The 22,835-nt window shown below is 53.8% G+C and overlaps 1 protein-coding gene across 7 annotated transcripts in view; it reads left to right on the top strand.

Moving 5' to 3' along the window:
- The window catches only part of DLGAP4 (DLG associated protein 4), a 116,993-nt gene that overhangs the window by 69,820 nt on the left and 24,338 nt on the right, over nt 1–22,835 (top strand). For 6 of the 7 annotated variants that reach the window (XM_077787048.2, XM_021536614.3, XM_021536613.3 and 3 more), the window contains one exon: nt 932–1,178. In XM_077787048.2, coding sequence (XP_077643174.1) covers nt 932–1,178 — 247 coding nt within the window. Of the gene's footprint in view, nt 1–931; nt 1,179–8,019; nt 8,274–22,835 lie in introns of those variants that run through there. The other variant, XM_021536617.3, reaches the window with a different exon arrangement.

Raw genomic sequence — 22,835 nt, 5'->3', positions numbered from 1 at the left:
GAAGGAGACAGCACTCCTTACCCAGGCACTGCAAGGCAGCTGGAGAGCTTGAGTCCTGGGCCCACAGGGGCTTAGGGACTGTCAGTTTTAGGAGGAAAGCAGATTAACTTCTTGAGCCAAACCTCCTGGAGTTCAGATGCCAATGCTGGTCAGGAAAAGTGTCCTTGTGTGCCAGGAGAAAGAAAGGGCTAGGAGAGATGGATGTGAGCAACAGGGCCAGTCTCAGCATCTCTCACCTATATTTCAGAACAGTCTGCTCTAGGCTGGGTCTGGTTTGACCTGGCTGAGCCTCTCCCAAGACCAAGTTTGCCCAGCAGCTGCCACAGCAGAGCAAGGCAGGGCTGTAGGCAGGAAGGAGGAAGGTGGGGCAATGGGAGAGCTGCCCCTGCCCTACTCACCCCTGGCCACAGCCAAGCCTTCTCCTGGCACTCACCAGGGATGGGGCAGGGGTGGATTCCAAGACCCACCCTAGGCATGTGTGAGGACATCTCCCCATGTTGGCCCCCGAGGAGCAGGCGTGCCCTGGTACACTCTCACATTGAGGCTGGGGTGTCCCAGCTGTGCTGGGGCAGGGGCCCTGGCAGAGGCTGCATTGGGATTTTGGCCACACATGCTCTCTGCAGCAGGACTGGAGGTGTTTCACAGGCACTGCACTGGTAAGTGTCCACTACTCCACAAGCTGGGACACTCGCCTCCAAGGAGGGGTCCCTCTTCCCTCTCTCAGCACAGAGCCCTGGGCACCCTGTGCCCAGTAGCACTGACCACTGACCACTGGCTGCTGACCACTGACCACTGTACCTCCCGTTCACCCTGCCGTGAGCGGGACCTCCAGGAGTGGCCGGAGGGCGAGGAGCAGGACGAAAGGGAAGGGAAGGGAAAGGAAGGGTGGCCGCAGGCAGGGGCTGACTGGGGCTGCCCTGTCCCCGTGCAGGCACCCGAGCCGGAGCTGGGGGAGCAGTACGAGCCCGTCTGCGACTCCACCTACAGCGAGGCCGAGTCGGCGGCTGCGGAGGTGCTGGACCTGCCTCTGCCCAGCTACTTCCGATCCCGGAGCCACAGCTACCTCCGCGCCATCCAGGCGGGCTGCTCCCAGGAAGACGACATGGGCTCCGTCCGCTCCATCTCCCCGCCGCCCACGGGCAGCCTCAGCGGCAGCAGGACCCTGCCCACCAACAGCAGTGAGTGCAGCAGCGTGCGGGGACAGGGGACACAGCTGTCACTGCCTGGGGGTGGTCAAGCATGTGAGGCGCTGGGCTGGGGTCCCTACATCCCCAGCTGTGGTTGTCCATGACTTTGGGAGCGTGTGGGAGCTTGCTGTGTGCCCGAGAGGATGGGCAGCAGCTGGATGTGGGTGCTGGAATGGCAGATGGGCTCTGGGTGCTAGGTCAAAGGAGGTGTGACCAACAGGTCAAGGGAGAAGATCCCCCCTGCTCTACTCTGCTCTCATGAGACCCCTTCCTGCAGAGCTGACTCCAGCTCTGGGGCCCTCAACACAAGAAAGATGTGGAGCTGCTGGAGCAACTCCAAAGAATGTCATGGAGATGATGTTCCAAGAGCTGGAGCCCCTTTGCTCCGGAGAGAGGCTGAGAGAGGTGGGAATGTTCAGCCTGGAAAAGAGAAGGTCCTAGGAAGATCTTAGAGGTTAATGAGGTGCTTGCACAGGGTGTCCAGAGCAGCTGTGGGTGCCCCATCCTTGGAAGTGTCCAAGGCTACGTTGGATAGGGCTTGGATCAACCTGGTCTAGTGGAAGGTGTTCCTGCCCAGGCAGGGGTGGATGAGCTTTAAAGTCCTTTCAACCCAAACCATTCTGTGACTCTGTGATGACACATAGAGAGAACCAACATCCCTGGCTGTGGGGTACAAACAGATCGTGCACTGAATTTCAAGGCACCAACAAGCCTTCCCAAGCCCCAAAGCCCAGCATCCCTGTGCTGAGCCATGGCAGCACTTCTGTGATGCTTCAAGTCACTTGATCCACATCACTTTGCATCATTTTCTCCTGGCCAGCCCTGGTGCTCCATGTGGGGCTTAGGTGTAGCACAAGATGTGATGAGCTGACAGGTTCCATCCTGGGGATAATTTTGGGAACTGGTTAGCAAAGGTGATACCTTGGTGTTCCTGAACATGGTGGTGCCTGTTCATGGTGCAAGGCAGATGCCAAAGCAGGCAGGAGGAATGCAGAACCTCCCCAGGACTGTCTGTGGAGGCAGCACATCCCATCACCATGGGGCCAGGGTCAGGCCCAGCAGGACGGTGCCTCTCAGCACCAGCTCTGGCACCAAGGCAGGTTCAGAGCAGCCTCAGCTCATCTGTTGTGGGCAAAGCTGCTACAGCACTGAGACGGGACGGGACGGGACGGGACGGGACGGGACGGGATGGGATGGGATGGGATGGGATGGGATGGGATGGGATGGGATGGGATGGGATGGGATGGGTTGTCAGTGGGAGACAGTACATCCCAGCTCTGGGTAGAGTGGGGAATGGGGAGGAGAAACTGCAGCCTTCCTGCCTGGCTGCAGGCCTTCCTCCCCAGGGATATGGGCATGGAACATCTCCCTTCAGTGGTCTGAGTTGCAGAGCTCTGGCCCCAGTCAAGGTCCACAGGATGAGGCAGGAACTGGAGGACATCCCTGGGAGGGATGGGCTGTTTGCTCAGCCCTGTCCCTCCTTCCTGCTCCCTCTCTGTCTGTTCTGCCCCACACTCCTCCCACCTGGCTCCCCCTGTCCCACAGCCCTCTCCTTGCTGGCTCAGTGCTGCTGAGCTTAGTGCTGCCACAGGTCCAGGCTGACAGCAGGCAGCAGCAGCAGGCACAGCACAGAGGGGGCTTCCAAAATGCCTGGGTACCACCTCTCTCTGACATAACCCAGCACAGTTCTGCTGGTTCCCAGAGCACACCTCAGCCCTTCACACTGGCTTCTGGGCCTTGGGGAGGGAAAGAGTTTTGCTGGAGGATTGAGGAGCAGAGAGGAGCATCTGTGGTTGTGCATGCACAGGATGTGGGAGGCAGGAGACACATCTGGACAGCACTCACACCTCTAATCAGCCATCTGGGCTCAGTTCCCTTGCAAATCATGGAATTATTTTGATTGGAAAAGCCCTCTAGGATCATTGAGTCCTACCATTAACCCAGCACTGCCAAGCCCACCACTAACCCATGGCCCCAAGTGCCATATCCACAAGTTTTTTGAACACTTCCCATAGATGGTGACTCCACCACTGCCCTAGGCAACCTGTGATAGTGCCTGAGAACCTTTTATATGAAGAGTTTTCCCTAATATCCAATCTAAACCCTTCCTAGTGCATCTTGAGGCCATTTCCTCTCATCCTGCCACTTATTACCTGAGAGAAGAGCCTGATCCCCACCTGGCTGCACCCTCCTCTCAGGGAGTTGTAGAGAGTGAGGTCCCCCCTGAACCTCCTTTATTGCAGGCTGAGCCCCTCAGCTTCCTCCTGGTGTTCCAGCCTCTTCCCCAGCTCAGTTTCTTTCCCTGGACATGCTCCAGCTCCTCAATGCCTTTCTTGTCACAAGGGGCCCAAATGGACACAGCACTTGAGGTGTCTCACCAGTGCCCAGCACGGGGCACAGTCACTGCCCTGGTCCTGCTGCCACACCATGGCTGGCACAGGCCAGGTGTCATTGGCCTCTTGCCCACCTGGGCTCATGTTCAGCTGCTGTCAACCAGCACCCCCAGGGCCTTTTCTGTGCATCCCTGAGGCTCTAAGTGGCTGGTGATGTAGGAGAGGGGCCTCCTGAGCAGCAGGTGGCAGCTTGGTGGCATCAGCCTGGACACATGGGAGAAGTGGGCGCACTGTCACCTGCAGGTGTAATGGTCACTCACAGCCTCTGCACCACACAGGGCTCTGGCATGACACCATTAAGAGCCCTGACCCAAACACATCCCAGGGACATTTTTCTTCATCCAGAATCCATGCACCAGCCCAGAGGAATGGGGACTACGACGCTCTTGTCTGTGTAGGGACACATCCTAGAGAGGCATCAGCAGCAGCAGTTCTGGGGCCAACATAGGCTTGTTGTTCCTTGAAGGCCATGTGGGGGTTGTATGCTGAAGCAGAGGGACTCAGGCACTGTCAGAGGGCAGGAGGAGGGGCAACGAGCTCCATGCGGGGTGTGTGGGGAGCACGGGGGAGCGCCCTGACAGCTGTCACAGCCCTGCCACGCCGGTTCCTCCTACTAATGCCTGTGTCACTGGCACGTTACAAGGCAATTAGCTCCCATTTGACAGCCATCGAGACAGATGATGAGCTGCCCTTGATCAGCCTTAAACAAAGCCTTGTGCCTTGCACAGCCGGAGACTCAAAAGCCCCAGTGGAACCTATTCCTCTAATTGCCAGGCGTGCAGTGACAGCTCCCAGCACCACAAAGGGCTCCCTAGCCCCGGCTCCTGCTTATTAGAGGCAGCTCTGGGAATTACTTGTTTAATAGACTGCTTGCAATGCAGAGCAGAGTACTTACTGTCCAGGGGAAACAAGAAAGCAGAGGTGAGCAAGCAAATACAGCAGGGAAAGCTCACACCAAGCCAGTTCTACTTGAGCTCTTCCCATTCCTCCTTGTGCCATTTGGTAACATGCTGAGAGCATCCTGCCCTGGGATTCAGCAGCCTGTCCCCAAAAAGCTCAGGTGTCCAGCTTCTTATTCTGTGTCCAAATCTCTTGCAGGGAGGCCAGGGCTGCACGCTTTGTGCCCTCCATATACCAGAACTTTTCCAAGCCTAGGCTGAACAGGAGAGCACTAACTGGGAGAGATGCTCCCAAAGGTCAGGAGAGAACTGTCCTCTGTGTCCCACCTGCTTCCTGTCTTCTTTCTATTGCTTTTGTTTCCCTGTTTATGACTAAATTAGAGAGCTGGCTTCTGGGCCCATGGCTGTGCTGGGGGAAGGCACAAAGTCCCCTGGCACTGATGCTCTTGCAGGGACTGCAGGGCTGTGCTTAGGAGGAAGGACAAAGTGCCTGCACCACCAAGGACTGGCTCACTGTGGGACGAGTTTCCACGGCTTCTGGGAAAGTCGTGTATGTTCCTCCTCCTTCTCCTCCTCTGTGTGCCATGATCCCAGTCTCTGTGTAGGCAGGCGATTTCTGTTGCACTCCTCTTGGCTGTCATGGCCTTGTCTCCTGTGTGGGGAAACAGCAGTGATGGGAAGGCACAGGGAGCTCACACCAGGCCAGGAGCCATTGCTCAGCCGGGGGTGAAGCACCACTGCAGCCCCTCACTAATCCCATCGGCCTGAGCTGACCCCACACGGCCTTTGGGAGGGACTGCTATCATTCCCTTCAGATTTTCTCCTTCTTTTTGACCTAGATTTCACGTTCCAGAAATAGCTTTCTCTGACATACAAGCAGGAAAAGGATTAGAGGGAGACTGTGTGTGTATGTGTGTGTGTGTGCCAGGGAAAGATTTCTATTGCATGCTCCATCAGTGTTTGCAGAGGAAAAAAGGGCACGTACACACGTTCTGTGATGTATTCACGTGTCTATGGGACAAAAAGGAATTCATGACAGCTGTTTCTGTCCATATTTGCCAATTCATTTTTCACCTCTGATCTTTCCCTTGTTATTATGGAAACTCCACCACCGCCCTGTGCCCAGCCAGCACTCCCTTTTCCCCTGGAAGCCATGCCATGGCCACAGCCCTGCTCTCTGCTCCACCCCCAAACCCAAAACATCCCTGTCTTTATGTGCCTGGAGCTCTTTGCTGCCAGGTTTCAGCACTCCCATGGGCAGCACCTGGGCTGTGAGCTCGCTGCCTACTGCAGGCACATGGCTGGCACACAGAACCAGCTGCAATGGGTTTGAGCCCACAGAAATGCCCAGGTCCCCAGGAAGGGGGGGGGGCTGCAGCCACACTGTGGTATGCTGTGCTGGCACAGACATGGGAGGTGAGCACAGCTCCAAGGTCCTGGCCCTTCTCCCAGCAGGGACCATCTACAAAGAAGTAGAAACAAAGGCAGCTGCCAGCATTTCCCTTTGCTGACATGGTCAGAAAGACAAGTCCTTGTTGTTGCTTGCTTCTATCAGCTTTGATAGCAGGAAAGGGAGTTGGTGCTGTCCTTGTGGGAGAGGAGAAGCCAAAACACCAAGAGGTGCCTCAGCTCACTCAGAGCCTCTGGGAGGGTGGCACTGGGAGTCCGTGCACAGTGCTGTGCTCTGCCCGTGAAGAGAGCTGGCTGGAGGGCAGTGTGCCAGGTACACAGACTCCTGAGGTCTCTCCTCAGGCCAAGGACCTGGTGGCATCCCCACGTGCTGGCCGTCCTTGTGACCCAGGTGAGCACAGAGCTGCCCTGACACCAGACAGTCACAGGTCCCCTTTGTGTCCCCTCTGTTGGTGATGCTCAGTCCCTCTGCGGCTCCCCATGGCCACAGGGCTTGTACCATCACTGGGAAAGTCCCCGCAGCAACCAAGGACAGCCTTAGCTGAGACAGACACACATGTGCCAGGAGAGCTGGGCTGGGTGGGGTTGAGTGAGACTCTGAAAACAGCCTGGAGCATTTTCAGGATGTCAGACAGTGCAGGCAAATGAGGGTTTCTCTGTGTATGTCTTGGTTTGGGTTGCTTTTCTTCTCCTTTGTGCTTTCCCATTATCTTTTCCATCTACTGAGCGCATCACCTGGGTATTTCTGAGCGTTCAGGAAGAGACTGGCAGTTCAGAGCTACCTGGGAGACCCTGAACTGAAAACAAGTTTCCTTTTTTCCTTGGTAGGCAGCGGAGTGGGGAGGCTCTAGGCTGAGGGTCCCAAGGCTCAGGGCTGACTCTGTGACCAATTTCTCCTTCAGCCCCATTGTGCTGCTGCTTCCAAGAGCGGAAGCAGCAGATCCGCAGCGATTCTTTCGCTGAATGCCGAGGGCGGCGGCGGCTCGGAGCTCAGCGCGTTGTTTCCCACGGCGCTTTGATCGCTCCTTGCTGCAGACCAGCCCTTCTCCGAGTGCTGGGAGCCCGGCGAGCCATCAATAAATCCCAGCACCAAGGAGTGATGGTAGCAGCGGGGCAGCACATGTTCTGCTGGCAGGGGCCACGCGGCAGCACCGGGGCTCGCACGGCCACGGCCCTGCCCAGAGCCCAGCACCACCAGTGCCCGCGCCGCGCTGGGCTGGTGGGCACCCGCTGCCCGTCCCGGTCAGGCGCCACACAGAGCGACTCCGGCCTCGCAGAGCTGACCTCAGCCCCGGTCCAGGGGAGCCTTGTGCTCATCAGCTCCGTTTGTCAGTGGAGGATCTGAGGGATAGAGCTGGATGTTCCTGCAGCACCCGGCGTGGCTGTGCCCAGGGCGCAGACCCTGGGGTGGCTCTGCCCAGCAGGTTCTTCCCGCAGCCCGCACGCTGTGCCAGCTCTGCTCCCCTCCACACCTCTATCCTCCATTAGCCCTGCGTTGGCAGCCCTAGGGGAGGCACAAAACACAGCCCAAACACACCGCCTGCACCCGCTGAGCCTCCGCTCCCTCTCCCCATGCCCAGCGGGGCAGAACTCCACCAGCAAATCTGGGACCAGGGGAAAACACCCACAAGAGAAACCTCCTCGTCTCACTTGTTCCTTTTCCATGTATTTCCCTCTGCACCGGAGGGTTCCTCTCGGCATGGAAGCAGCGCTGCGCCCCTGCACCCGCCGCCCACGGGGGTCCTACCGCGCTCGCTCGGGGGCTGGAGCGGCTGGAGCGAGCGGGGAGAAACGGGAGGGCTCTTTCAGTCAAACTGGCGTTTGCGCGCGGCTGGGGAAGGTGTCGCGCTGCCGCGACAAGGAGACAAAGCTCCCGCGTGGGGTGGGAGCGGCGCCCGCTTTGTTCAGCAGCGCTTGGCTCCCCCGCGGCAGCGGCGCTGAGGCAGCGGCCGCCGCCGCCCGCGTCCCCTCTCGGTAGCGCCGGGGGTCCCGAGGGTCCCGCCGCGTGTCCGGCGGGGCGGAGGGACCCGCGCGGCCGTGGGAGCGCGGCGGGGCGGGCTCGGGGCGGTCCCGGGGCGGCCCCGGGGCGGGGCGGCTGTTTAATGCGCGGCCCCGCCCGGGCGCGCGGCCGGAGCGGCGGGCGGGCGCGGTGAGTGCGGCGGTGGCTCCGCGCGTCTCCTCCCTTCTCCAGCGGCGGCCCCGGAGCAGCCGGAGCGGCCCCGGACCGCGAGCGGCCTCGCCGGCGGCTCGTCCTCCTCTTCCTCCCCTCCGCGGGACCCAGGCCGGGCCGAGCGCCCTCGCCCCGCGCCCCCCCCCGTCTCTCCGGTCCCCTCCGCCCCTCTTTGTGTCTCCCATGGCTTTGTGTCTGGAGCTCCTCAGGCAATGTGAGTGACCGCGCGAGCGGGGGGCCGAGCCGGGCCCTGCATGGCTGCGGGCGGGGTGCCGCCTCCTCCCTCCTTCCTTCCCTCGCTGCTGCCGCTGCTCGCCGCTTTTCGGGCCCGCCGCCCCTTCCGCTTCCCACGCGCGTCCCGGGCCTCCGTGGGAGCGCCGGGGCCGCCCCGCTCGGCTCCGGGCTGGGCTGGGCTGTGGGAGCCGCTCCATCCTCCTCCCCGCATGCCGCCTCGCCGCGGGGAGCCGGGCCCGGGCGGGGGTGGGCGCTGCCCGGTGCCAGCCCCGCTGTGTCCGTCCCCGGGGACCGCGCGGGGTCAGGCCGGTGCCCGGCCCGGTGCTTCAGGCCCTTACGGAGTCTCTGGGTGCTGCAGGCTGGGAAGCGGCGCTTCACGAAGTGCGTTCCCCGCCGGAGGACACGGCCCCTTTCTTTGGAGAGGCGTTCGGATTCTTCCTCCCCTGGAGAAGAAAAGGGAATTGTCTGGGCGAGGCACGGAGCTGAAGGCTGACATTTCGCAGCGCAGCGAACTGGCACCTCCCGGCCAGAGCTGGCTCTAAAAAGTCTCTTTTTTTAGCCTGGGAGAACAGGTCCTGGCTGAAAGTGCCTGCACCAGCCTCGAGCCGCCTGCTGTGTGCAGCAGTTGAGGCTGAACCCCTCGAGATTTAACCACAGGTGCAACCTGGCTTTAGTGTGCCTTGCAGCATGGTGAGGATGTAACCTGGTTGGTTGTGAACAGTCAGTAGATGTAGCTCTTAATTTCTTCTCCAGTTTTGATTGAGAGGCTCAAAAAGGAGGATTGTTTGCAGGATGCTGTTGGTAGGACTAATATTACTTATTCTTCAAAGACCTTGACCTCGGGGTGTGCAGGAAATGTCTTTGAGATGAGAATGGAATTAGGACCTCTGAATCCTAGGCTGTAGCTTGTCACTTGGGGGAGGAAAAGAAGAAAAGGGAGGAAGAAAAAAACCCACAGCATGTGGCATTGAATCCTAAAATAAATTCCAATCATGTGGGATGATAACAAGCCAGATTGCCAAGTCGTATAAGTTGGCAGACTTGATTCCAGAGGGTCCAAATTACTTTGCTGGTAATTGCTCTTCCAACAGGCATTTGGTGCTATGAAGTTACATGTTCTTGAAGGCGTGGAGAAAATTCTAACTATTGATCAAATTCAGTCTGTTTTCCTTTCAGATAAGTATTGCTGTGTGTCTGCACCCAGATACTTGGAGAAGGGTTATCTGCAGAATTTGTCTGTTGTTGGCAGGCGTGGAAAACCTAAAAACTCATCTTTAAGGTGCAAACGCCGAACTGCTACATGCTAATTTTGCATCTAGCTTGCTCCTTCGACCCACTTCTGTCGTGGCAGTGTAACTTTGGGGTGCAGCTGAGGGCCCCAGGATCTGTAGTGTGGCCCTGGAAGTGCTGGAGTGTAACTGCTGTACACTGTGCCAGCCTGGAAAGGACAAGGAGACCCTGGGCAGCAAAGGTGATAAGGGAAGAACCTGGTGTCTGTGAAGTGTGGGTTGTGTGTACAAACCAGTGGGGTCTGGCAAAGCACAGTGTGCTGGGAGCCCCACAGGTCCCTGTGTGGAGACGTAGCCGGTGTCCCAGCACACGCTGTCAGCTTGTTTTGCTCCCAGCTCTGTGTGTCAGTGGTTGGGTGCTTGATCTGTGTGTGCAAGTTTGAATTTGTGGACACTTCTGACTACTGAGCTCAAGGTTATTCTGCTGCTCCAGCCTCATGCATGGGAGACCTGCTGCTCTGTGAGCATGTTCGTGGCTGCACATGCTGCCAGAGCAAGAGAACTTTGAAAGCTTTTAATGGGTAATTAATGATGGTCTGGCATTTACAAACAGCTGTTTGTCAATTCTTGTCTCCTGTATGGATTTTCTTGTTTGAGCCCAGACTGGGATGGTCTGGAATGAGCCAGTCACTGGACTGCGTGAAAGACACTGTGACACTTGAATTTTTCTCATAACCCACTTCACCCACACCTGCAGAGGGGAGCCTGCAGAGCCACAATACAGCAGGGCCTGATTGTGCCTCCTCAGCTGATACTCTTTGTGCAACCTGCACAACAGCCTCAAATATTTTTTAATGAATTGAGGAGGCATAATTGGATTCAGAGCAGTGCAAGTTACAGGGACATATGTGAGTTGGAAGGATTAAGGCTGTGCAGGCGGGTGGCCTTGTTCAAGAAAAATCCCCTGTAATTTCTGCAGTGAAAAGTTGTCAGTGTGTTTTCTATCAGAGCAGATTTAAAAGGGAGGGGAGCAGTGCTAAGTATGATTGCTGTTTGCCGTGAAAGGCGATTAGAGTTCAGGCGTTGGATAAAGTTCTGTGAGGGCTGGAGTTGGGAATGGTGAATTCGGGTCTCTCCAGAAGAGCTCATTGAAAAATGAATTTATTTTCCTTCTCTCCTGGTCTCCCACCTGGTGAGAAGAAGTGGGGTGCAGAATGACACCAGGGTTTAGCATAAGCTGCCTTTTAATGGGCAAAAGTTAAACTATTTGCAGGTGGGCCAGTTTAGGAGAGGAGAAAATATTTAGGAATTCTGTCCACTTCAATTTGTCTTGCAGCATTAATTAATTGCTGGCCCTTTGGTGCAGTTCGGTGCATTAAGTAACAGCCTTCTGTCCCCTGGAGAAGCAAGAGGAAACAACTTCTACTCTGCCAGGGTCTGGCTGGTGAATGCAAAAGGCACCATTGCAAAAGTATTTGTGATTTTCACTGAAAACAGTGAGGTAAGTGCTCAGATCCATCTGCCCACATGAGTCTAGTCTCTAATTAAATGGGCAGCATTAGGTAGGGCAGTCCCAGTGTTTACATAGCTCAGTGTGGCTGGTAGTCTGCCGTCACAGAAGGTGACAAGCATTGCTGGGGGAGTTAATGGTCCCTCGGGACTGGAGACTGCTCCGTTTCTTTAGAGGACAGGACTGTGGGTTATGCACTGCCAGGCCTCTCCCCAAATTTCTGTAAATCTAGGAAGACAGCCGAGTTCTGATCTCTCCTCCTCCCTTCTTGGTGCTGAGCTTAGTCTTGTAGTGTGAATTGCCAGTAAAGGCAGAGGGGCACATGCACCTGCTGGGATACAGGCAGGGTGCTTGATGCCCATGTAGGTGCTGCAGCATCACCTGAGCAGACAGTGCATGTGGAACGGGGTTATCTTCATTAAGACATCCAGGTTTCACTGCAGTGAAAATCTTTTCACTGTGACGGAATCTTTTCTGAACCTAGTTCCAAGAGATCAAAGCTTAAGTTGCTGTTTTGTATCTCCAGTTTGAAGTTTGACTAAGAAACTTGAGTGGTAAATGTTTCAGAGGTAATTTCTTACCTGTGTTGCTGGTCTGTCAGAGCTGGAATTAAAGTGGAGATCAGAAGTTGATTATACCTTTCTGCTGATGCACTGTCATAGTGCAAGTTGATGTTTGATGACAGCTGTAAGCTATTTAAGAGTTCATAAAAGGGAATTTTTATTACAAGTTGTTTTCATAAGATTAGTCAAACTTCTAAGTCTTATTTGTCTTGTTCTGTTTCTGTTGTGGGAGTGGTTGATGCCCTGCCAGGCATCTGCTGTGTGCAGGAGGGATCTCCAAACCTAAACTTCTTAACCCAGAATGGGCATATCTAAAGCTGCATTTAATTAGAAGTTAAAATTGGGAAGTTAAAGCATGGATGCTGCATCCCTCTTAGGCCTTATATATAAGCCAGCTACCTGCATCTGGAGCCAGAGAAGTTGTCCCAAAGGCTGCTGTGGGATTGTCCCTGAGGGAGTGCCTGGACCCTCCTGAAGGCCCTCACTGGGAGCTGTGTTTGTGCTTGGCTGCCAGCCTGGTCAGTGCTGCTCCATGGAGAACAGCGTGTGCAGGACAGGTCATGGGCCATGGCAGGGCTCTCGGGTCACTGGAGTAGCTACTTTGTTGGGAGCTCTCCTTTCCCTTGTTTGAACCCTGAGGCTTTTCAGTCCCTTAGCATGCCCCAAATATGGGGTCCTGAGTTACAACATTTCTGTGCAGGAACTCTTCAAGGCTTTGGTGCGCTCTGTTGAGCAGCTTCCAGAGTTGCCACTCCAGCAGCAGGCCTAGACTGGGAATTCTGGCCTCTCAGCACTGCTGCAAGCTCCCTGGCAGTGCAGAACTACTGTAATGCCTGGCCTTGTACAGCCTGGGCTGGAACTTTCCTGGGGAGGAGGTGGCTTTGGGGAGATGGATATGGGTGGAATGGAGCTGGAAAACTCCCAGTGCCTGAAACAGTGTTTAGTCTGATCTCTTGGAAGTACAAGGGTATTGGGCAGTGCTTGCACCTCCTGAGCTGCTGGTTCTAGACAAAGCAGCTACTTTATTTCTAAAGTATTAGGTTTCAGTGATGCTTAGGTTTGCAGCGTGCCAGGCCTTGAGCAGGGAATCCAGGATGCTGGGAAGCAGAGCCCTGCTCACCAGCAGCCTTGGCCACAGTGCTGCTGCTGTTGGTCTTTATTCTTGGCACAGGTTCAGCGTCAGCATTGCTGTCACCCTGCAATCTCCTCGCTGCTGCCCTACCAGCAATGTTGTGCCACACATTAACTTTTATCGCTGCTCCTTTGAGGGCCCTGCTGGAGATGAGTGCTGCAGAGCACCCAGGTGCTGAGGGGACACTGCCAGAGCAGCCGTCCAAGCCCTGCTCCCTCTCAGGAGCTGTTCTCACATGAGTCAAACACTGAACCAGGCTGACTGGGGGGATTGGGGCTTTGGGCAGGGCAGACAAAAGGTCTGATGGAGCTGTGGCTGCTGTCACCATGCCCAGGTGGCTGCTGCTGTCAGTGCTGCTCGCTGTGACAGCCTTGTGAGGGTTTGCTGAACACACAGCTCTGACATGTTCCCTCAGACCCACCAGGGCCCTGTGTGTGCCCCAGCCAGAAAGGATCCCTGCGTTTTGGGTGTTCATCTCTGTGATGCTTTAGCTCCTCTTTGGAGTGCATCAGGACTGATGAAATGTGCAGGCTTAGGAGATAAAAGGGAGAATGTCTTGAGTGGCATCCTCAGGGCAGCAGGGCAGGAACCGAGGACCAGCTTCTGCTCCCAGACAACCAGCAACAGGATGAGAGGACACTGTCCTTAAGCTGTTTAGGTTGGACATTAGGAGGATTTTCTTTACAGAAATGGTGGTCAGGCACTGTAAGGGCTGCCCTGGAGGTGTCCAGGGAAGGACTGGATGTGGCACTCAGTGCTCTGGGCCGGTTACAAGGTGAGGATACGTCACAGATCGCACTCGGTGGTCTCAGAGGTGTTTTCCAGCCCAAGTGATTCAGTGACAGCAGGAGCCAGCTGGGCCCCGGGAGCGGCGGGCTGGAGCTGGGAGATGCCCAGTGCCTGCTTGCGAGACGGGCCGCGAGCGGGTTTACACAAACAGCACGGGGGATGCTGGAGCTGCTCCGGGGGTCGCAGCGGGAGCGGGCGGAGCGGCCCCGGGCGCTGCTGCAGACCGGGCGGGGGGGGTGGCCCGGGCCGGGGGCGGGGGGGGCGGCCCCGGGCCCCGGGGCGGGGGGGGGCGGCCCGGGCCCCGGGGCGGGGGGGGGCGGCCCGGGCCGGGGGCGGGGAGCGCGGCCCGGGCCCCGGGGCGGGGGCGCGGCCCGGGCCCGGCGCTGGCCGCCGCCGCCGGGCGCGCTTTGCGGCCGCCGCGCTTTGCAGCAGGGCCGTAGGGCGAGCTGAGCGCGGCCGGGCCGGTCCTGAGGGGCCGGCGGGCCCGGGAGCTCCGGCTGCCGCTCCGAGCGCGCCCTGTGCTGTGTCAGCCTGCAGGGACACAGCCCAGGCTGTCACCCCCGCTGTCCAGGGAGGGGAATGGGGCACCCGAGCAGCCGGGGGGGCTCAGCCTGGGGAGGAGGAGGCTCGGGGCTCAGACGTGGTTTACTCGACAGGATGATGGTCGGTCACAGGTTGGACTCGGAGGTCTTTTCCAATCTCATGGATTCTGTACACCATTTGCAGTGCCCAGCACACCTGGGTTGGGTGCCTCGAGCTGGCTGTGGCACAGCAAAGCCGAGCCCCGGTTAAGGAGGCTGCCTGAATGGAGCAGAACCAGGCCAGCCATCGCTGCTGGTGGCACCAGTTACTTTGAAGCACTGTTTGCCTTCTCCTGGCAGTGCTATCTGTGTGCTTACCTTTGATTTGTATTTTTTTCTGAACGGCTCCGAATACTTTGGGTGTCGGGGGAGGCACCTCTAAAAATAACTTCAGAAGCTGGCTATTTCCAAAGCCATTTTTTCTGCCTCTGCCTGTTTCTTTCCCTTCTGTAGCTGATGGCTTGTTTTCCAGCTGCAATGCCTGGTTCACACAGAAAATCATGTTTTCTGTTCTGTGCTAGTTCTTGCTCTGTTAGCAAACACGCTGTGGTGTGGGTGATGGTGTGTGCAGGCAGCAGGTGCATGTGATTGCAGATCTGGGTGAAGGAGCTGGTAAAGCAGGAGCACTCAAACATAAACACAAACCTTTTGAAGGGTCTCCACCATTTGGAAATTGGAGCCACTTAGGTGCAGTTCTGCAGAAGCCATGTGCCAAAACGTGTCTCCTCTTTGAACCAGCTGTATTCAGAGGCAACAGTAGCTCAAGGAAGTCCCGTTGTCCCATTTCTCAGGCATTTGCCACAGGATGGCTCATTTTTAATGGTGAATCCCAGCAAGAGTCCAAGCCACTGTTAGTGCCTTACCTCAAGCTCTGCTGCTGCATGTGAAATAACCTCACCTGACGGATGCAGGGGCTGGTACAAGGGCTGTGTACAAAGACTCACTTGAATTGATTATGACCAAAAAATGCTTCTGCAGAGGTTGTTGAGGGCACCTGTTAAATCTAATTTATCCTAATTCTTATGGCGTGATGCTTTTCAGCATTTTTTTTTTTTTCCTAAGGTGACTCGGTTTTGGGCAGCTGTGCCTTTTGTCACAAAGCAGCTGCCAGGCAGATTGCTGCTCTGCCTCCACATGCTATGAGTGTGCCAGTACCAGGGACCTGTGTGCTCTGCCTGCCCTGGCAGCATTGAATGCCTTGATTTCCCATGGAATTGCAGGAGAGGAGCACAACAGGGCTGCTCCCAAGAGCTGTGGGAGGCAGCATTACCCGTGGAGGTTTAACTTCCAGTGTGTGCAGAGTTGCTGTGCTCCAGTGACTTTGTTGGCTACTGCTCTCCTTGCTCCAGCTTCCCTGACTTTGTGCTGTACCTCACACCTTCAAGCTTCCTTGTGCTCAGCTTGTTCCCACCTGCTGCAGCCTTAGGCTCAATTGAGAAAATAAAAATATGGTGAATGTATGGCATGTCACTGGTGTTTAAAGGGCTGAATGCATGACCACAGTGCAGGTGCCTCAAGCTGAGAGCCTGATTGCGGAGCACTCCAAGCAGCTGCTCTCCCTGGGGAATTCCTAGAGCTGTGTGTTGCTTCTGACCACTCAGGAGCCATGGAGCAACTGCCTCGTCTCTGGGACTGCAGCAAGTGCTTCCTGATCAACCTGTCCTGTAGGATGGCAAGTGTGGATCAGCTGGAGTCAGACTTGGCACTGTCATGGTGCTGCTGGCTCTGGATGAGATTGCTCCTGTGTGTCTCTCAGTTGGAGGTTGGAAACAAATCAGAGTAGCTATTTAGAGGGTCCAGATCTTGTTCATGTCATCCATTCTAAACCCTGAGTGTGCTTCATCCCTGAGGGTGGAGCCGTAGCTGCTGTGAGTCACTGTGCACTGCCGGCCTGGGGTTGGATTCTTTTGTGTGTGCCCCCGCACAAATGTGTGTGCTAATTGTGGCAGCCTGAAAGGCACCTCAGCTTGGGTGCTCTGCTCAAGCTCAAGGGCTGAGCAGCCTTCTTCAGGCTCCTGTGGAGAGGAGAACTCGACACCAGGGGAGATGAAAAGTGATCTCTTAGATCCAGGCTGTGCTCAGCGTTTTGTGGACCTGAAAACGCAGCTAGTGATACCGTGGGTTTCCTGGTCTAGAAGGGATTTTACATGTAGATAGGCTTTGGGGCTCACCTAGCAAGCTAAAAGCAAGCTTTTTATTGTTACAACCATGTCTTTTTTATAATGGCTTCTCTTATTCCTGCTAATTGCTATGGCTCCAGCCACAAAAGAGCTTTCTTGTTCTAATTGGCCTCCTCCTGTTTCAATTCAGCTGTGTTGCTGTGTCACCATGGAGACAGTCGTGATGTCACGAGATGTGGCATCACTGAAAAGTGGCTGGGAGGCAGTTGTTCGTGTTCACCCCATCCACCCCAGTAATCAATAGCTGGAGCAGAAAGCAGAAAAGCTCAATAGGCTTCAGGGAATATATAGAGCTTTGAAATGAGCCTGAAATAGAGCTGTGATTTGAAGGCCCTTACCAGAGTCATGGTGGCAGAAAAGATCTCATATACCCTCCTTCTCAAAACTGTCTCCATCTCCTCTTGAGTTGTTGAGCTTGCTTAAATTAATGCCAGGAAGCCCCAAATATTCAGCAGTTGCTGTGCTGCTGCACTTGGGCCCTGTTGTCAAATGCTTGTGGTGCTGAAAACCCAGGCACCCACTGGGTCACATCCTGGACACAGCCCCATGCTTGGTGCTGCTGGGCTGGGGGGCAGGCACACCAAGCTGTGTCAGCTCTGACATCAGTCAGAAAAGCTGGTGTTTCACCAGGGCGTGACTTGGAAGAGCTTTTTTGAGGCCTCCTGCCTTTCCAGCACTCCTGAGACCACTGTCTCCTCTGTGGAAAACACCCAGTGGGGTGAGCTGGGTGGTGAGACCAGGAGAGCCAACACGGTCTGTGTGAGCTCAGCAGAGGCAGGGATTTAGCAGAGAACTGGGCTTATTTAATGGCTTAATTCTACTCTGCCAAAAAGATGGGAACTTCCTGTTTCCTGAAATACCATGATTTGTCACCAAAACACTGTACAGTCTTTGCTGTGCATTTGTCGTCACCTTTATCTTGTTTTAATTGTTTTGTAAGGAGTCTAGTTGAGAGCATGGCACAGTGTATTCGATCCTCTGCCTTGAGCTGTAATAGCCTACTCAAATATTAACGAACTTCCTCCTGATTAATGGGAGGCAGGACGGTGTCAGTGCCTGGCCTGGCAAGCAGGGAGCTGATGCTTTCCAGTTATTTCTTGTTTTTGATAGAGGGCTTTGTCATACCCATCACAGAAGCTTGTTACCTGTAACTGTTCTGTTTGTAATGTTTGATATTGAGGGATGGGCAAGCAGATTCCCCGTTTGTGGGGTGTCTCTGGGTGAGATTGGAGTGCTCTCCTAGTGTTACGCGCTGGTCCCACTGCTCAGCAGGGACCTGTGCACGGCACCTGCACAGTTTGCCTGGGGCTCTGGCTTCTCATCTCTCAGGGTTGACACTTCCTTGGCAAGTGTATCAGCTCCCTTGAGCTTTGCTTGCTTTAAGCAACTTTGTATTCAGGCAAAAAGGACAAAACTTCTTGTATGTGGAAGCTCAAACAAGTTGACTTTTTCAATGTGAGACAAATTTTTGTCTATTTTCCTGAAAAGATCAGAACTGTTTTTTTTTTTCTTTTTTTTTTTTTCCCTAATTTTTCTTCTGAGTTGCTGGGTCTTCAGGATGAAAGGACACAGCAGCTCTTAGCATGAAGACAAAGGTTTTTTTCACCTTGTCTGCTCCCTTTAAATATTTGATACGTGTCCTGTTTAGGGGAAAAAAGACTGAAGAGACAGTTATATTTGAATCATATTAATTTATAGTTCTGCTGTTTTTAAAGTAGCTGCTGTCTGGCTGAAGATGCTAAAATCTGCTTTTTAACCAGCATTGCTTAAAAAAAAACAGAGGGTAGAAGATGTTTTCATTCTCTCCTGATACTGGTCACATCTGTCCTGGTGAATGCAAGGCCATTCCAAGGCTACTTGACTCTGACTTCAGCACTGAGGTTACTGTAGAGGAGAAAATAACTGCATGAAGGTCTGGGATTGGCACTGTTTATGGCTGCAGTGGGCAGACAGAGGCTGTTCCGGAAAGGAATTAAAACCTCGCCTACAAACTGTGCATGGTTTGTAGGTTTAGCTATAGGGTAGCATGTTTTCCAATTTCAGTGTGTGTAGAGAACTACATTCATGGGGAAGGATGAGGACGTTTCCCTTAATACAGCAAAACAACTAATTCCCAAGTATTTGGAGATTTCCATGAAAGGCTATGCGTAGGTTGCTTCCTGGAAGGAAACTAGTCCTTCTGTCCTTACTCATGGACTTGTCTAAACAGTTAACCTCATCAAATTCCTTTATTACATGAACAAGTCACTGTGAAATGGTTTATTCTCTCAGAATAAGGCTGTGTGGAGTTCCCTATCCCCCAGATTTGAGCCCTAGAGGATTAGCTGTTACCTGTTTTTCCTTGCAGGGCTGCACAGACCCCCCCTGGGCTGCAGTAAAAGTGTTTTTACCCTTGCAAATGCATTGGGTGATATCTGCTCCCCTGTGCCAAACCCCTTCCCTCAGGACCTGCACCTTCCTCAAACCCCTCAGGTGAGCTCAGTTGGCCTCTGAAAAAGGAAAAGAAGGAAAAACCTAAGGTGCCAACCAAGACAGGCTGAGTGCTTGAGGATGGGAACAGAATCATAAAACCTAATATTCTGCAAATAAATGTGGTGTTCTGCTGAGTTCTCTGAACTTCAGACCTGTATTCAAACAACTTTCAAAATATGTTTTTGTAGAAAGGGTCACCTACAGGGTGGTAAACAGTGTCCAGACTTAAAAGGGAAGAGTGAGTGGACACTGACAGTGTTTACAGAATAACCACAAAAACATACAAGATACAGGGAAATGGTGTTCTTGCCTGAAAGATAAAGTGGTGAAAATTGCTACAAGTCTCTCTGGGCATCTTCCCAGCACTGAAGTTTCCAGCATTCTTGCAGCAGGAGCTGGTTCAGGGTTGTGGCACCGAGTGCTTGTTCAGATTGCAAGTGAAGAGATTGCTTGTCTCCAGGTCCTGGCTTGCAGCAGGCATCAAATTGTTGTGTGTGATCTCTGATAAAGGCTGTGAAACCAGAGCTGCCTGATCCTGTTGCAGCCATGGCCTTGTGTACTCATATACAGGTGATGGCTCCTGCAAGCATCACCCAGAGATGGAAGTTAACAAGTACGGATTTGTGCTCAAAGCAGACAGAAGGACAGGCTGTAGAGCTGGCAGATAAGTAGAAAAGTGAAGTTTCTGAATGTGTGGAAGCTTCAGGTTCCCATCTGAGCAAGCTGCCACACAGAGCAGGGCTTTTCCGTTGGTGTCTCTTTACCTCTTGGTAAATGGTCAGTGGGTGGTAAAAGACAAGAGAGTCCTTCCTGCTGCTTTGGAGAGAAATGCATTTGCTCTTGGCATTGTCTGTGCTTCTCTAAACCCTCAGCAGAAGGAAGATAGTTCAGTGAGCCACAGTACCTGTGCCTGAGCTCTTTATACTCACTGTACTCTGTGTAGTGATATGGTACAAGTGCAGAGTGGGCAAGGGTGGCACTTGGTTGCTATTCAGTCTTAAAGATCCTTGTCCAGCCAGTGGCAAACTTCAGGCTGTGAATCACTTGTATGTCAGTAATATTTGCATATTTTAAGCAGACTTGCTGCACTGTGTGTTGTGCAACACTGTGAGAAACTTTGGAGCTCAGAGGGAAGCACAGCTGGCAGTGCTGTCAGACACCTCTGTGCTCCTGGTGCTGAAAGCTGAGCTGACAGTTTAACTCTCTTTGGGCTGACTGGTGCTTAATCCTCTTGGCAGGGTTGCCAGAAACTTGGGAATGGCTGGTAAACTGGAAAGCCTGCACACCTGGCCACACAGGCAGAGCAGCCTGGGCTAGTGGAAGATGTCCCTGCCTGTGGCAGGGGGGTGGGACTGGATGGTCTTTATGGTTACTTCCAGCCAGATCTTTCTGGGATTCTGAGTAAGTTCCGGAAGCTATAACCTATGCTTACCCCATGCCCAGGTTTTTTTTTTTCCAAGTGCTTTGAGGTTTTCCTGGAAAGGGAATGTATTCAGGAGGAAGCTGGTCTGTGCTAGTTTGGGAATACATGTGTGTGCTGTGCTGCACTGTGGGCACACCTGAGCTCAGCTGTTCTACATGTTCTCTCTGTGCTCTTGGCTTCAGGTTACCAGCAGATTTCTTTATTTGAAGGGCGGTGGCTGCTGTTCAATTGGCTTCTTGTGCTGAGGTTCTGTAAGCCATCCATCTGTACCACAGCTGATTCCTGCCAGACCTGGCCCTGCTCTTGGACCACAGGACTTATGGCTGCCTAGATTTGGAGCTGGCCTTGTGTAACACGTCGAGGTCTGGTGCACAGGCTTGAAAGACTGCCAGTGGAGTTCTCTTGCTGGGAAGTACTGACTGCAGTTCTGAACTCTTGGTTGCTGTTTTCCTCCATCTCTAAGTGGAGGAGGTCAGAGTTGGGGTTTTCAAGTTGCTACAGTCAGAATTGTAGTAAGGAAATAGTCCAGCAGGAAGCTGCTGAAGGGAGAACTCTGCATGTTCTGCAGTGGAACTTGTGCATCTGTTTTTGCATGTTCCAGTAACTAAAAACTGAAGGTAGAACTCCTTTTTCCTCTTGCAGATGAGATCTATGAATAAACTTCTTAGCTGGCTTTAGGGTGAACTCGCACTGATAAGACAAGCAGGTGAATTTCCTTAGTAAGGAGTTTCTGACTGGAGGTCTGATTTTTCTAGTATTGATAAAGCATAGTGCTTAACACCTCTGAACTGCTACCTGGTATCCTATCTTATAGGCACCAAGGCATGAAAATCTGGGCCTGTATTCTCATAGGGGAAGTGACTCTTCATGTGGTGTGATTCCAGCTCTGCGCCTGCTCCTCAGAGTGCAGCTGCTTTACAGTGTGCTCTGATGTTGTGGTTGTTTCTGGTCTTGAGCGGCAGCAGGTGCTTGTTGCTCACCTTGGTCGGCTGCACAGAGATCCCCACAGTACTCACTGGCTGGAAGGGGAACAGGGATGGGTCCTCTTAATGGAAGGAAACCTACACTTAATAGTGGTTTGGGAATGTTTGAGGTGCGCTCTCTGCAGAGTTTCAGGTTGCACCTTCTTGTTTGCTCAGTTTGTCTTCTTGTTCCCTGGTACCTTCAGGGAGCCAGCAGGTCAGCATCCCTCATCCAGGGGGATGCCAGTGGAACAAGGCAGGACAAAGTCTGACTGAAACATGCCACAGCAAGACTGAGGGCTTTCACACTGCAGAAGCAATTATTGTTCCTTGACATTGCTCTTTGCACTTTATTGCTCTTACACCTAACAGTAACTAAGGATTGTTCTGACCCTTACATAGAATATAGGTGTATGGGGAAATCTAAATGTCAAATAACTTGAGGGTTTTGCAGCTCCTGGCATTTGGTGCAAGAACCAAAGCCTAAAGGACAGGTTTAGGCTGGCAGAGGCTGCTGAATTAAACCATAAAGCAGTTCTCTGCTTAGATTCCTGAGAGCATTATTGCTCTGATAACAGCCGGGATAAGGAAGTGAAGGATCATTTGCTCTCGGGGGCCCCTCTCTAGCTTTAGGAAGTGCTGTTGTGCCTTCCTCTGTGTTCAGAGTGTTATATGTATCGAGGAGGTGGGGCACAGGCATCCTGGGATGGAACTGAAGGAAGAAAAGGCAGCCTGCTAAGGCAAGGCTTCCAGGAATCATGTGAATTCAAACCCTGTTAAAATTTCCTCTAAATCATGTTCATGCTACAAAATCATGGCAGAAGTGAGCAAAGAGAAATCTCAGACTGAAGTCTGTAAGACAAATTCCAGAGTGCTTTTAGTTTAGAAGGGGGCACTCAGCCTTCCAATCCATTCTTGACCACTCCCTAAAATGCTGTGTGCATATCTGTGCAAGACTCCCAGCAGAGTTGTATCGAGATGTTTCTTTCAGCACTGCCGTGGCATTGAACTCTCCCTGAATTCTGAACAGGGAGCACTTCTGAAACACTCCAACTGAACAGTCCTGGCGGAGACACTGTTGTGCCAGGCACGTGTCCTGCCAAACAGCAGCCTGAGAGGGTGTGCTGGATTTGAGATGGCATCCTGGCTTTCAGGACAGCTAGTACAGGACTGATACTTGTATTGTAAATTGGAACGTGCTTGGTTGGGTTCCAGATCTAGAGAAACCTCAGGTTACCTGGATCTTCTGTCCTTCATGAGTGGAATGTCAACAGAGCTCAGACCTGAGCCCCCCATGGCCCTGCAGTGGGGCAGGGCTGTGTGTGCATCTGGCACCTGGGCATGGGCAGTGGCTGCTCAGCCCTGAGGGGAGTCAGGTACAGGTGGGAGGAAAAGGACCTTGGCTCTGCTGTTCCCAGCTCTGCTGCTGTCCCTGTGGCTGTGACACTGGTGTGGCAGTGCAGAGGGCAAACACAGTTTTGTTCTGGATTTTGCCCCCCTAATCTTGGGCTACTCTTTCCATGAGCTCAGCAGTTCTGACTGCACTCCTCTGACCATGGATGCTATCACAGGAATGCTGGCTGTGTTACCTTTTGCAGAACACCTGTGTTGGTGCTGGTGCCCTGCCAGCACTGCCTGCCTGCTGGGAGCTGCCAGGGCAGACACATCCTCCTGCAGTCAGGATGCTGTGCTGGCACCAGT

The sequence above is a fragment of the Lonchura striata genome, chromosome 20 (assembly GCF_050655825.1).
Source record: "Lonchura striata isolate lonStrDom1 chromosome 20, ASM5065582v1, whole genome shotgun sequence".
Taxonomy (NCBI): domain Eukaryota; kingdom Metazoa; phylum Chordata; class Aves; order Passeriformes; family Estrildidae; genus Lonchura; species Lonchura striata.
Note: the sequence above shows the minus strand (reverse complement) of the source record. Positions and strands in the feature narration are given on the sequence as shown.